The sequence below is a fragment of the Sciurus vulgaris genome, assembly GCF_902686455.1.
Source record: "Sciurus vulgaris genome assembly, chromosome: 12".
In the NCBI taxonomy this organism is placed as follows: domain Eukaryota; kingdom Metazoa; phylum Chordata; class Mammalia; order Rodentia; family Sciuridae; genus Sciurus; species Sciurus vulgaris.
Window position 1 is genome coordinate 28,308,113 of NC_136473.1, and position 15,983 is coordinate 28,324,095.

The 15,983-nt window shown below is 35.9% G+C and overlaps 1 protein-coding gene across 2 annotated transcripts in view; it reads right to left on the reverse strand.

Annotated features, from left to right (window-relative positions):
• Positions 1 to 15,983, reverse strand: part of SLC39A12 (solute carrier family 39 member 12) — a 114,477-nt gene that overhangs the window by 79,079 nt on the left and 19,415 nt on the right. Inside the window, exons 6-10 of one of the 2 annotated variants that reach the window (XM_079107502.1) lie at positions 14,028 to 14,199; positions 9,754 to 9,926; positions 6,594 to 6,746; positions 4,453 to 4,560; positions 1,878 to 1,944 (exon numbers count right to left, since the gene is read on the reverse strand). In XM_079107502.1, coding sequence (XP_078963628.1) covers positions 1,878 to 1,944; positions 4,453 to 4,560; positions 6,594 to 6,746; positions 9,754 to 9,926; positions 14,028 to 14,199 — 673 coding nt within the window. Of the gene's footprint in view, positions 1 to 1,877; positions 1,945 to 4,452; positions 4,564 to 6,593; positions 6,747 to 9,753; positions 9,927 to 14,027; positions 14,200 to 15,983 lie in introns of both variants that reach the window. The other variant, XM_079107501.1, reaches the window with a different exon arrangement.

Below are 15,983 nucleotides of genomic sequence, written 5' to 3' on the forward strand. Positions count from 1 at the left end.
AATGTACTCATTAGAGAATATCTATAATATTTTACCTTTGCTCTTGTACCTGGCAGTCATATTGTATTAACATTTCCTATTTATCTGAGGTTTTCCATGGTGAAACGTGAGCTGGAACTAATATGATTTTGTTTTTTGTTTATTTAAATCAGACTGGGGATAGGATTTTCACATCCTGTCTTCTGAAACACAAGCTGAGTTCTACCAATGAGGTAATATGAAACAAGTAATCAAATGTTTGAAGCTAATTCATTGTTTTCCTGGCAGAAGGACCTTTGAGTATTCTAATTTGGATTTGTTCATTCTGAAGGCCAAGCTTGATATCTGAAATGGGAAGATATGCAAACTACGAAATATTTGAGTAGAATATTATTACCCCCATTTAGTTTCCACTCTCTCATCCTAATTTGACTTGGCACAGCCTTCTTTCCTATCTTCCTTTCTTTCAAAAAGAAAACAACAAAAAATGCCTACTGTGGACCTAGTAAGTGCCAGCCACTCTAAATTAATCCTGGAACTAAAAATTTAGTAAGGAAAAAATTATTAACAATGTTTTAGAAGCAGAACTTGACAGCACATGTAATTACATATTTTGAATAAAATAAACACATTAATTACAATAATGTAATGGCTTAGAATAGCCTTTGTTACAGTAATCATGGTTATAATGCTAATAAGTATTTGCTTCTATTAGGATTTATATCCCAAATGATGTAGCAGACCATGGATAAGGAATGTTCTGATTTTGTTCTCCAGTGCGCACACGCATATAGCACAGCATATCTTCAAACACTTCTGGAATGAATAAAAGAATGTGAAAGAATCCATGTCTGAATGCATGCATGAATAATCACAAAGAAATTGCTGGTATACTAGCAATTTTTTTTTAGATCCCCAATGCTGGAGTTTACTAGCTATCCTGGGCAATAAGTTAACCTCTCTAACAATTGCTTTCTTCATTTGTAAAAGTTAGAGAATATTTATTTGTACTTAAGTTGTCAGAGACTTGAATGAGATAGTCTACATCAAGTGTTTAGCATTGTGCCTGGCCTATAAGAAATGTTTAGTTCTTGGTAGCTGTTTTTGTCACCTATTAACTAACTTATTATGGTACAATGGGAATAACTGATCATAACTGGTTAACTTTAAAATATTAGGAAGTTTGTGTCACAAAAGAGTAATGTAAATGAGAAAAATGGGGCCAAGATTCAAGAGCCACTAGTGAAAACCAAAACCCAAAACAAAAAAGTTCAGACTTATTCAGAAACATAGCAAAGGGGCATAAAGTTCTATCTACAATTGGTAAATTGAATTCAGAAACAGCAAAATGGAAAGAAAAAAGATTGATTGAAAGCTAGATGAACAAATGAGGAATTACAGAGTAAGTTGTGAATAATGAAACATCACCAAATTTGAACTCTATTGTCTCAATGTCAGCATGATAAGTAAGACGGATGTTTGTGATGAACTTTCAGTTGACTCCCAAAAAAGATGAAACACCATGGATATTTCCACATTTCAGAGTGAATTAAGTCAGAAAACATCATATAAGCACAATTTAAAAGGAGCCCAGATAACCGTGCATGTGTATACAACTGATGATTTCAGGACATCTCCATCTTCGGCAAATGGGGAAAATGCCATTTTAAAGAATAAAGTTGTTATGAATGTGTAGTATGTTTGGGAGACAGATGAGAATGAGTATTTATTGAAGATCTTATTGTAAAGTTTTTAATAGTGAACTAGATATCTAATATGAAATTGTATGCTTTTGTCATATTTTATTTTGAAACAGATACGGCCTTTTTCTATGGTACCTACTACACTTAAGGATGAGGTTGTTTTTTGTTTTTGTTTTTTTTTTAATTGGTACTCACATTTTCTGTGGGTGGCTGTCATACTGTCTATGGGACTCTCAGCAGCCTGTAAATCTTCTGGACCTTTCTATTTCAAATTAAAAAATAACTGGTGAAAAGTGGATAACAGTCACATTTGGCTGAAACATTAACTTCTGAAGAGTTATATTGACTTTGAAAAAGCATTTTGATACTCTAGGTATATGTTAGAACTACTAAGTTTCATGGACAATATGTAATCTAAAACTGAAAACTGTGAACACAGCATACTTTTTAACACTACCAAGATTTAGATGAAAATAGCACTCTTATATAGATCAGTACTTTCCATGCACGGCTGCAGGCTACTGAGAGACAGTCTGTAATTCAGACTTTTAAATTATGAAAGCTTTTATGAAACCCAAAAGCTGTAGGAAAAAAAAAAAAAATGATCCTTGCCCTCATTTGTCACATCTCCTGTAGCGTGGATAGTAGATCTAGGATTCTTCTTTTGCTCTGTGAGCAGAGGGCCTATTCTGGATGGAGAAGAAATGCATGCAAACCTAGTGTTCCATTTCATTCACTGTAGTATCATGTCCTCTTGTCATTGCTTCTCTAATCAGTCAGAGTCTCGTCAATTTGGAAAGTGGATCAACAGACTTATATAAACAAATAGATCATGAGAATTTTTCCCCTTTACGCACAGAGAAGATTTCGAAATTGCTTTCTAGAGTATCAGTTATATGATTTATTTCAGAGATAGACTCAGTTCGATTTCTGTAGGACACCCCTTCTGACTCAGATTCTTAATCTGTTTTGTGAAAATAATGCTTCCTTCCTAGTGGCAAGTGTGTCCTTTAAGAAACAGATTCACATAATTCTATCACTCCAAATTAGGGACATTCTAAAAATTTTTTTAAATTTTTACAGACTGCATTTTGATTCACTGAACACAAATGGGGTACAACTTTTCGTTTCTGTGGTTGTGCCTGATGTAGATTCACACTATTCATGTAGACATACATGTACGGAGGGTAACGATGTCTGTCTCAGTCCACCATCTTTCATACCCCCGCCCCTACTCCCTCTCATTTCCCTCTACTTAATCTAAAGGTCCTCCTTAACGACTATCTTTTGTCATGTAGAAGAGAAAGTAAACAAAGTTTATGTGATACAAAAACAGCAGGTGTGCAAAGGTAGGCTTTTGTGGAGAAGGAAGGTGAAGAAGGAAGACAGGACCTGAAGGACACAGTTCAGAGTTTCAGGTCTCTTGCCTGAAAACAACAAAAACAATGTGAATATTTTATATCCAAAGCCTGACCATAAAAAATGGTCATTTTCGTAGAACTTCTAGTTCTACTCAAACACAGGGGTTCAAATATTAATCCTACAACACTCCTCCTCCAGAAAAGGTATATGTTATCACTCAATGCAAAGGAAATCAGAGGCAAACGTTCAAGGCTCCTTGTTGGTTAGGACAAACTAAGGGTTTTCCTCCTTTAAGCTACAATTTCTTGAAAAAATGGGAAATGGAAACCATGAAACAGTTTTAAAAGTTCACATGATTTCTATTTGACTTTAGGTTGATCTTGCAGTTTAAATACTAAAAGTAATGGTGAATATATCATTGAGCTGGAGTGTTCCAAGTGTTCAAAACTAAATTAGCTTCAGAGATTTGCCTACACGCATCTTGAGGTTCTAGGCCCTCCATTGAAACAGAAGGAATAAAACCTGCAGTAAAGTGATTTCAAAACTAATCCCAGCCCAAAGCTATCTTCTTTCACAGCACATTTAAAATATCTAAGCAATAAATAGAATATAGTTTTCAAAATCATTTTAAAAGAATCTTTTTGTGTTCATATCTCTGAGTTGGCATGAGATCTGTAATCTACTACTAGACTTCTATTTTTGCTGTGTTATTCTCTCATGAAGAGCTAGTTTATCTCTACTCAGTTAGGAATCAATCCTTGAACTATAAACTACCTATACCAGAGCTAGGGTTACAGGAAACAAGACTAGAGTTACATATCACTTTCATATTTGTCCTGTCCCTATACTTGTCTCTTTAAGTGGAATGAGAATATTGTTTTGAACCTGACTGGAATTGTATTTTAAGAATGAATATGGAAGATTTTGTTGCAGAAAATTCAGTGGAATCAAAGACCCTCACTATGGAACACCTCAATGGACAGAATCAAATCTCTTCTGCAAGATGAAATAAATACCCTAACCCTAGATACACTAATCCCTTGCTCAACATTTATTTGCACCAAGCTACAAGTGGCTAGGATCACACAGAATGGAAAATCTAAAGATCAATTGGTTCATGAAAACTTGTAAACAAAATTATAAAAATTGATTGTTGTATCTATCTGATCCATACGTGTTACAAATGGTACAGATAGTAATCACTTAAATCTGGGACAGAGATTTTTATTCTTTAAAACAACTTCAAGTATGTGATAGATTTTTCTACAGTGCCCATCACAGTCAAAAATAGGCAAATCAGGAGTGGATTCCATTCAATCTACCCTACTGATTTTCATCTGTTCAATGAGGAATAAATGAAAGAAGGCAATCAAGTTAGTAGCATGCTTCATTCAGATCAGTAACCTACCAACTGGATGGTTGAAGCAGATTTGCCTCTGCCTGACTGGTCACTTAATTCAGGGTTGAGTGCAAAGTGGTGGGAATGTCCCACGTGCCCATTAGCCAATGACAGGCCCTGCTGGATGAGGATGGTTTAAAATTAGTGCGGAAGCCAGAAGAACACAGGTGCAGCTTTGTTAATTCCATTGAACATATTGCTTATTACTCAAAGTGTTGGGTCTCAGAACACTAGGAAAATGTCCTCATGATGGATATTTGCTAAAATGTCTCATCTTGGAGAAGCACAGTCCTGCTCTGAAACATCATGCATGTTCAGAATGCTTTAAGAACACAACTTTAAAAAGGTCTAGTTAAGAGTAACACAGGTTTGAATGGTGGTAGTTTTTACATTGCTTTTTATTTACTAAAATTATATTTAAGCAAAATTTAATTTTAGCTCCTTCAGATAGAGATACCAAAATGGTAATCATCCACTGTGTTGTACCCCATAATTACTAAAATAATATCTCTAGTAAGGTATTCATCAAGTAGAGCATGTGTAAATATTTGTATTCCTTTCATTTTATGCAATAACATGATTCATGAAATTGTATTGTTGAAACTCATTTTAAGTTTCCTGACAAGCTCAAGGACAATCTAAATGAACTACCAGTTTAGATGTTCAGAATTTCTTTTACTCATTTCCAAACTGGTTAAACATCTAACCATTCAGTATAGATAGATTGGTATTATAGTTTAGCTTTCCCTGTCCAGAGATGCTAATGTACTATATATAAATGGGGATCTGTTGCTGCTATTTGTACTGCTTGAGATTAGAATGTCATTTGTGGAGGCTAATTTCCTAAATGTTTTGGGTAATTGCTATGATTAAACCTGGAATTCATAATTTTTTAATTAACGTAGCATCCTAGCTTGAGCCCCAGGCCAAAGAAAAATCCTGCCTCATTGAAACAAAACGTTTGCAAGATTTGATTTGAAATCTGTTTGAAACCTTGACATCCATTTATTAATGAAAAGTTTCAAATACTGAAAAGCTTTATGTGAACATGCAGATAACCACTTCTTAGATCCTGCCATTAACATCTTACTATATGTATTTTATCGCATATCTGCCCACCTATCATCCCTCTGTCCATTCCTAAAACCACTTTATTTTTTGATGCATAAAAAATAACTTTGTACAAATTTAGGAATGGTAATAAACAAACGTTGATATTTTAAAAGAATAATGTTTGCCCTGGGAATTAAATCTAAGTTGCCAGTTGTTATGTGGAAAGGTAAAGTTCAGGGAATAAGTAGAAAACCACAAGACTGAAAAGTCTGGGAACTTTGTAATGAAAATTGGCTTTAATTTCTTAGAGTCCTTCATAAAAATTTACCTTTTAAACCATCCTATCAAACTTGTTACTTATTTTTCTTATGCAACATTGTATAAGAACAAAGGAAAAAAAATTCATAAATAAGTCACATTACTTTTTATATTTCATTATATATGAGGAAACATCAAATAAAAGCACCAGGAAAGAAATTATTGGAGCTGGAAAAATATTTGCTACATCACATTCCTGAGCTTCTAGTTTTGTATCATTTTAAATGCCCTAAAATAGATGATGGCAGGTGATTTTGTGAATTTTCAAAGTTTTCATTTGTCTTTATTTGTTTATAGATAAGTTGAAAGATATCCTAAATCCTGATTAGTAGCTAAAACTTTGAGCCACTTCTTTTTGTTTTATTATTTTAAAAAATATTTTTAGTGGTCAATGGATCTTTTATTTTACTTATTTGTTTATGTGCAGTGCTGAGGATCAAACCCAGGAACTCATACCCGCCTGGCAAACACTCTACCACTGAGCTGCAACTCAGGTCCTGAGCTACAACTCCAGTCCCGAGCCACTGCTTTACCAGACATGAAATAGTGTCCTGTTCTGAACCAAACACAAAGATTATGGAGAAGGTTGTGGCAAGTACATTAACTGACCAGCAATAGATGTTTAAAAAAATTAAGAGGAACTTGTTAGAATGATTCTTTAAATTAGAATTCATTCCTTGCTTAGAATTTCATGAAGATACCAATACTTTTGAACAAGGACATTTCAAACAAAACATATAAGACCTTGGAACAAAAGATAAATTAAACTTAAAAATTACCTTGGCATTTGGTGATACAAGAAGAATAAAACATTTTTCTATCAAAAAAAATCCATGGATGCCTCCAATTAAACCCATCAGTTTCCAAATATGACCTTTGCTTTCATGGAAATGTCCAGACTCTGTGACTTCCTGCCTATCTAAACCAAGAACCTAAAAAATAAAAAAGAAAGAAAGAACTTTTGATGACTTAGGTACCAAATGGTAAGCACAGTGATTTAATGTATTCGACTTTAAGTCTGGAGATCCTATGACAACTGAAATATTCAAAGCTCAGTTTGCTTTTGGTTTTGGGTATGTGAATATTTCCACTACATAGTTTAACCAGGGTCAAATAAATTGTATACAGTAGAAAATAAAGGGGAGCTTTGAATAGCTTGTACTGATGAATAAAATGACATCTGGGTTTTATTTCAGCAAGTGACCTAGATTTTCATATATTCTCTGTGTTTTGGCTGCTTTTTGTTTCCAGGAGTTATATCTGCAACTGTTGATACATCAGTACTCTATATCAATATGATTTATATCCAGAACACATAGAAGAATATGTTTCACTTGAGTTTTATTCTCTCCTGACCCAATTCAACTAACATAAACTTTTAATAAATATTCAGATAAGGAAGAAATCCATCTGGAAGACATTCCTCCACTTGTATATAGTAGGATCAGCAATACCGTCAGCCCTCTGAGACAAAAAAAAAAAAAAAAAAAAAAAAAAAAATACATGAAATGAGTTGAGAACAAGAACTTTGCTCTGGTTGACTCTTCCTACTGTTTTTGTTTTTGTTTTTTTTTTTTTTCAATCCATGGATTGACTTGATAATTTCTTGTTAGTAAGTCATTGCATATCATATTCCTTCCCCAAGAGAAGTTAATTTGTAAAATAACTTAGTGGCTTCCAGATTTAAGATGCTCCTGACCACTAAATTAAAAAGAAAGAAAAAAAGAAATTCCGTGTAGATTTATGTGTATATGTTCATTCACCTATGAATATAGGCATTTATGTGTGTACTCAGGTACAGATGGCCCTCCATATCCACAGCCTACATCTGCAGGTTTCACCGCATATTGGAAAATATTCAGGGAAAAATACTGCATCTTTACTGAACAAGTACAGGTTTCTATTCTTGTCATTATCCCCTTGATAACACAGTGTAATAATGATTCGGTTAGTATTTACATTGTATTAGGTATTAGGACTAGTCTAGAGATGATTTAAAGTTTAGGAGGATATGCATAGGAAAAATGCACATACTACATTCTTGTATGTAAGGGTCTTGAACTTTCTTGGATTGTGACACACTTTGGAGTCCTGGAACATATCTCCATGGATACCAAAGCCCAATGGGATGTACATAGGTATATGTGTGAGAATGAGTGTGTACCTACACATACACTTTGAGTGTACAGATATGACTAAAATCCAACATGTCATTCTATTTTTTTTTTTTTTTTTGGTAAGAATGTTAACATATACCCATTAATGCTTGTAATTACCATTATTTCATACACTAGAGAGCATCACAATATCACAAAATAAAGCAGAAGAAAACACCCCAATCTTAGGGTAGAATGTAGATCTTTAAGTTGAATAAATTTACCCAAATAAAAAGAGAAATTACAACAATGACATTTGTCTCATTTCTGCACAGATTTTTGAAAACCTGGGTCCCATTCAGGTACCACTGATTTTTCTAGCTTTCTATGACATTTGTACTGCATCTTTCTTACGCTTTCTAATAATTCTTGTTCTCATCTCTTTTCTCAAGCAAAGAAACTGCCCTCTAAATTTCAGGAACCAAGGTAATTTTTAAATTCACTTCTGTAACATATCCTATCCATCCACAAGCTCACCTCTGCTGCTTGTAGCTAGCTGTGTGCTTCCCCTAGAAGACAGGCCCAGGCAGCCTTCAGATCCTTTTTGGCTTCCCAGGATCCCAGGCAGTAAACAACTCTGTAACCACTGTGGTGACCTAGAAAAAGGCCCTGGCCACTGCCTCAAGCCAATAATGAGCCCTGAAATATTTCCAGAAAATTAGATTATGAGGGAAATTAAAACTAATAATGGTTTGTTTAATTTCTCCAATGCTCACTTTGCGATTTTCCAAACATCACATTATTACTGAGCCTCTAAGCAACAAGAGTGACCCTGTAGAAAAGTGCCAGAGGCTTATGGAAAATTTTTAGCATCTTGGAATTTGCAAAGGGCAGGATCATTGGTCTATGGTGACCATCCATATGAAGAGATTTCAGAGGGAATAGATATCTTCCACTCTTTTAGTATCTTGGGTCTAAGAGCTTTCATTGCTGATAAATAGAAAGCCTCAGATCACTTCAGCAAGAGGCTAGCTTCTGGGTGCTTCCATTTTAATTAAGACAAATCCAGGCCATCATCCAAGAAAGAATGAGAAATTCGTTCGGAGGGTGTCATTAAAGAGATGTTAATGATAGTGCTACACAGAACTGTGGGCAGAGTCCAGGGTACCAAAAAGGGAAAAGCAACCCCAGAAGCTCAGACCCACCATTAGGGTGGAAAGAACAAAGACAGGAAGTGATGTTACTGAAGTTCATTGAGAGCTATGGAGGAGACCTCTAGCTGTGAAGAAGTCTCATCTGCTACTTTTGGAGCAGATGCCGGTTCCAGGAGGGAGATGTGAAGAAATGCCCCTGCCTTTCTCTCCTCCTCTCTTGTGCTTCCCATGGCTTTGACCCAAACAAAATCCAGCTGCACAGGAGCTGAGGAGATGCAACCTTTTGGGGCAGAAAAGAGAGAAAAGTGGGGAATGAATTTGATATGGGGGAATAAGACTAGGCAACTGAAGAAAAATCACAATGACCTCTCAAAGGCCATTCTTTTCTACTTATAGACAATGGGTATTGGCTTACTGAATCTATCTTAGTAAGAATCTAGATCTGATTGCCTTTCCTTTTTTTGTTGTTGTTTTCAAAAATAAGAATAACATGAGGTGAGCTTAATGTCTGGTCATCTCTCCTATAAGTGCTGAGAAGCTTAGGGTGAATAATACTTCTTTTGAAGGAGAACACTGGCTGCTGTATTTATTCATTGAAGTCACTGTAAAATTTTGTGTAAATGCCTCCTGTTGTTAAGTATAAAAAGAAATTCAACATACTCCATCTAAAATGGAAAGAGACAGATTACCTGAGGGATAAGGTGGAGCAGGGCATCCCCAGAGAGTGTCCCAACAGCCAAACCCACAAACAGCTGTAAAATAAGGTTGTAGTTCTCTTCACAGTTGTGGAAAAGGACCAGTGCTGTCCCAAGCATGGAACCCAGTGTGAGAAGTGTCACAGCCACTGTGCTGTAGCCATATTCTAAGTCAAAGGAGATCACAAACATGCTTTAGTTACCCAAAGTGCTAGAACAATGTGTCTTACAATGACGGTTGATAGGGTGTGGGCTGTGATGTAAGTTATATATGGGAAAGTTTTAATTCTTACAGAAAAGAATGGACAACTCTGAAGCTTGTTCCCCACAAACCTAATACCCATGGAGATGATATTAGGTGTTGGAGCCTTTGAGGGATAATTAGGTCATGAGGGCTCAGCCCTGACATGGGGCTGAAGAGACTAGAATTCTTTCTTCTACCAGGTGAGGACTCAGTGAGAAGATGCCATTTTATTAACCAGAAAGTGGACCTCTCATCAAATACCACTCTATAGCGCCTTGATCTTGAACTTCTGAGTCTCCAGACCTAACTTTCTATCATTTACAAGAACCCCACTCTACAGTATTATTACAGCAAGGGCTAAGACAAGACTTTCACTTAACCCCCTTGCTTTGAAGTTATTCCAAATACTCCTTACTAAAAATAACTGAGGAAATCATAAACATAGTTTACTTCTGAACCATAGAAATTAACATCTCTTTCTTAAAACTACAACAATACTAACAGACACTAGAATGAGTTCCATCTAATAGGTTTGAAATTTTTCAAAGGCAAGGATGAAATGTTATAGGGGAGCCTGTAGTTTGACCCCATGATAGATCTGTTTCTCTACAAAATGACCATGTGCTTTGGAAGAACTTCTTCCCCAAAATTCTCAAAACTATATGCAATGTTGAAAGTGATTATTATTCCCAATAACTAAATGAGTGATTTTATTGGTGAAAACTAGCCAAAAAATATGAATGGTGGATAATATAAAGTTAAACTGACTACATTTTTTATTATTGCAATAATTTTTTAACCCCTGAAATTTATTTCATGGCTCCAGGCTTCCAAGTATATTTTTAGTATTCAGAAAAGTAAAAAAGTAAGATTAGTAAGATTATTCAAACAGAAACAAATATATGTGAAGGTGAAGACATAAAGGAGCAGAGGAAGAAAGAACATGAAAAGAGAAGTGTCTCTCAAAGGCAAATACATGACTTGGTGGTAAAGAGTTATTCATGGCATCATTTTTATTTGGCTGAAATTAAACATTTCAGTTATCTTAATACTTAAAGACCTACGTAGTTTTTAAGAAAATGTCCTCTTAACAATTGTTATAATAGAAAATATACTTTTTTTTTTTTTACTATGCTTATGTTTTTCTGGAAGGTTCACCCTTCACATTCTATTATGTCAATGGTACAACTGGTAACATGGTAATGGGTTTATGATTGTAGGAGGCACCTTTGTTGATTCTACCTTCTAAATTATAAAGGGGTCTCATATTGAAATGGAGTTGGTAGTGTACTCAGATGAAGCAAGAAAATCTCAGACATTAATTCTCCCACATCCATTGCCTTTACTGATATGGAACTTTCATAAAATGATTAGGGGAAATGGAAACTTATTCTTCCATAGTTGCAGAGTTTCTGTTTGGCAACATGAAAAATATACGAAAGAGCTGTTGCACATAAATGCAAAAATATTTGGCACTTCTGACCTACACAATGAGAAGTGGTTACAGGGGTTGTGGATGTTGCTCTGTGGTAAAGAAAATAATTAGTATGCATGAGGTCTTGGGTTCAATCCCAAGCACCAAAAAGTTGAGATGATAGATTTGATTTTGTGTAAATTTTACCACAATTTAATTTTTTTTTAATTAATAAAAGGGCTGGAGATGTGACTTAGTGGTAAAGCACATGCCTGGCATGTGTGAGGTCCTAGGTTCAATACCCAGCACTGAAAAAAATATTAAAAAACAATTTAAATGGTTGGAATGGTCATATAATTATATAGAGGTTTTATTTCATTCCAGTTTGGTAAGAATACCCATGCTATAACATATCTAAAGATTTCCAACGAAGTTTCATCTCTCATTCCTCCCCAGATAGACTCTATATGGGAATGTCATTATTATCATCTAATACATAAAGCTATTGAATTTTAACTTGGGCACCTAGATTTTCTAATAAAATTTAAAGCTGTCACATTTTTTTAAGGTAGTTACAAAAGACCATAAAATGTCAAGAACTTCCAAGGAGAAATTAGGGTCTGACACTTCCCAGGCAAAGGGCAAACTTTCAAGTTCTTCTGTTTTCCTGCTCTACTCTCCTTTGTGCTGTGGGTAGATAAGATGAGGCCGAGAATGAATGTTTCATAACATCCATTATAAAATATTTTCAGAGCCTCTGTGAGTCAGATTTTGCCTGCTCTCATTTGGGAAGGACAGCCTGAAAACCATAAAATCTCAGAATTTATGGTCAAAGGACTCTGCTAATTTACCCCAGGTCTCTGCATAGGTGCCATGGTGTCTTGATTGGAGTCAGATGACTTGCAGATTGTTCCAAGCATTTTCCACCATTACAATAGACCTTGACCTCTCTGTTAAATTCTATGCCATTCCTCAGCAGCTCCTTTAACTAGGTCTGAAATTTGATTTAAACATGGGCATAATCCACTATTCCAGAAACAATTAAAAGTGGCACTTAGGGGTTGAGTTACAGCCTTCCCAACAATATTTCCTTAATAATGTCTCCCTGTGTCCTCCCTTTTTTAATGTAACATCTTATATTCTATAATTTCCAAAGTCCAATACAAGCCTTTTCCTTTATTTACATAATGCAAATTTTTAAATTGAGGACAGTAATGTTTTTCTAGGCTCTTTAGTGTGTGTTACTTGTGGAGTTTTTTCCTCAGGCAGACAAGTCCTTAAAAGAATCTAGAAGTTTATCATAAAGGGGATAAACCTTTCTTCATAGATCTTGAGTTTGAAAACCCTTTCCCAAGCTTGTATGTACCGGGCACTTTTTTGGGTGGTAGGAGTATAAACATGCTCATCCATTGTGAGTATCACTGTCCACCAGGTGCTGGATTATTTAGCTGCTCACTTTTAAGGACACTTTTTTTTTCCCTCCCAGTGAACAGGGGGTCTCTGGTATTTAGGCCTGGCAGGTTTTTGTTCACATAAAGTCTTCAAATGAGCCAGTTGCTGCTGTAGAATCCACTGTGACTTAGAAGTGAGTTGCTGAACAATTCAGCTGTGATGGCCATTGCAGGCTAGCTCAAAGAAAAGAATGCAGTTCTGAAAAAAATTACATATGAGGTCCTGAGATGAACGGCGATACTTTAGAGTTGCATGTGCTGTCACGTTTCTACTATATGTCATGGATATTCTTAAGCTACTCTTGAGGGAGGGTCCTAAGTTCACTGAACATATTCCTGTACTCATGAACACCGTGGATCCTCACAGATCCCCTGGGAAGTCTGTGAGAGAGCTTGCCTACTACAGTGACTCAGTAGGACCCAGGTGCAAGCCTTGATTCTGTCACTTCCTGTGACTGCAAGTGTTGATCCCTTCACTTCTTTCAGCTGTTGGCAACATCTGAGAGGCTGGTATTCCACTGAATTGGTCACCTCCATTCAAGCACATCTTTGGTTTACCTGAGCGTGCCTTCATTTTGTATATGTTCCATGATGTGTGAAAGGCTGAGAAGCACTGTAGGATATCACTGCTTTTCCACTGTGCAGAAAAGAGACAGCTTTGGGGAAGCAGAAATATGCTTAAGGTGACAGGGTGGCTGGTGAGGAAAAGACATGACTTAGTTCTACACTTCAGTTTCCAATACTGATGTGTTTTCTCTAATACCATGTCACTTATCAACAATGGGTTTTTAAGTTGAACCATGATTGAGTCAAATATGGAGGACAAAATCAGTTTATATAAATCGTATATAGAATATGAAATGTTTTTTAGAAAGCAGTATAATAGCTATAAACATGAACTCGGGGGCCAGTTTGCGCAAGTTTAAATTCCAATTTCATCATTTACCACCTATATGTCCTTGAGTATGTCATTGAACATCTCATTTGTAAAATGATTATAATAATAGCACCTACCTCCTCACATTATCGTGAGGATTAAGTGATTTGGTAAATATGGAATGTTCAGAACAGCACCTGGTACATGGTAAGTACTCTGTGCTCACTATTATTATTACATACATTGTGCCGATCAGCTTCCTGATGAAGAACCAGAACTTACTCTCCAGTGTAGTGGGTAAAAGTTTTGCTTGCTGGTCGATGGGCACGTGGCAAGAGCAGCTGAGTAGTTGCTGGATGATCCCTGGACTCATCTGCTTAAAGTTCTCCTTAGAAATGGGGGAAAAGCTATTCCGTAGAAATATCTCCATCAGCTGCTGAGCAGAGAAGCAAGTCTGTTGGGGGAAAACATGCTGTTACTAACCTCGGTATTGAGCCAGATGTGCCACCAGTTGCCACTCTGGAGGAACAAAAAGTGAGATGGAATGTGAACAATGGACACAGGAAGTCATTACTCCCCAATTCCCTGCTGCTCTTTGTTAATTAGCCTTTTGTTAACATCCCAGGATTATTTTACATCTTGGATCAAAGTCTGCAGCACCTTGCTTTCATTCTGAATCTTACTGAATATTTCCTGCATACTTTTTTCTTTCCTGAAAAAGCTCATCGTGTTTTACAGTGTGCTGCGTGGCGGTGTAACCTACAGTGTAAATAAGTCTCGGTGCCTGTGTTTTGTTGTTTTTCAACATAGCTAGGACTTCACGTGATAAACAGGAACTTTGTGGTAATGAAGTCGCTATCTTTAGTTATTCCCTGATTTAATGAGCCTATGTTGGCAACCTGTATTTCCAAAAGTGATAAAACTAAGGTTAAAATTTTTATAAGTGAATTTTGTGTCAACTAGCTGATAGACAAGCACTAAATGATATGACTACTTCTGGTAATTGACATCACTGCTCCACAGAACAGTAGAAATTGTTATTTCCTATTGTCTTTACCTATTTTAATCTTAATGTTCATAATTTTCATATTATATAGACATATTTATTAAGTAAAATTTATAAATAAAAAGGCAACAAGTCTCTAAAAATTGCCCAAAGGCATTTTCTTTGTCTCAGAAATGAAAGCTGATGTTTTATACATCAAAGGTTCCAATATAAATGTTTTAATGTGTGAATGAAAATGGCATATATTTTCCCAAGTACAAATGAATGACTTATTGAAAGAAGACCCCAATGCAATATATTTGTGATCTTTAGTTGCAATCAATAAAGTATTTTTAGAAAATTCAGTGCTTTACAAGACATTTCTGATTTGCTATGCTGTAGAATTTTAAGATTTTAAACAAAGACATGTTTTTAATCAGAAAATAATGAGGACACATCAGCTGATTTTTTTTTTTTTCAACCATACAGACACAAAAAAATCTTCTGGTGATGATTCCATAGATAAGAAAGTTTTATCTTGATTAGGAAGCTTTTGGTCACATGAAACAGAAACCATGCACACCAGAAAACCAGGAGGAGACCACAGTGGAAGGACACATAGGATCTCAGAGAATCTGGGCACTGAAGACCAGGCCTCATAAAGAGTTGCAGCCCAAACTAGATAATCAGAACCAAAGATGTGTATGCATGTGCACGCAGGGACACCAAGTGTTTTCTCCTTTCTGTTTCCTTCTACATGTATCTACTTCCTTCTACACTTTGCCATATAAGTCCCAACTCTGAAGTGACCCTTTAGTTAGGAATCCAAGAATGGATTGAGTCTGCAAAACCTGAAAAAGCCATTCTTGGGCTCTCTTGGGTCAGCTATCTGTCTGGTTGGGTCAGTTTCACCTACATGATAGAAGTGAGGAAGGCATTTTTCAGAAAGTAATTGAGCATGAATGCCAAAAAGGTTTCTACTCTGAAAATCATCACCTAAAAGTTAAACATGTGGTATTCTTCCCTTAAATAAAATAATGTGTACTGAAGGCAATATTTTTTTCAAACCATTTGTTATTGAAAAAGTATAATTATTTCATCATTAAAAATAATGCCAAAAAGAAAGAGAAATTAAGCTGGGCAGTGGCGCATGCCTGTAACCCCAGCAGCTCGGGAGGCGGAGGCAGGAGGATCTCGAGCCAGCCTCAGCAAAGCGAGGCACTAAGCCACTCAGTGAGACCCTGTCTCTAAAT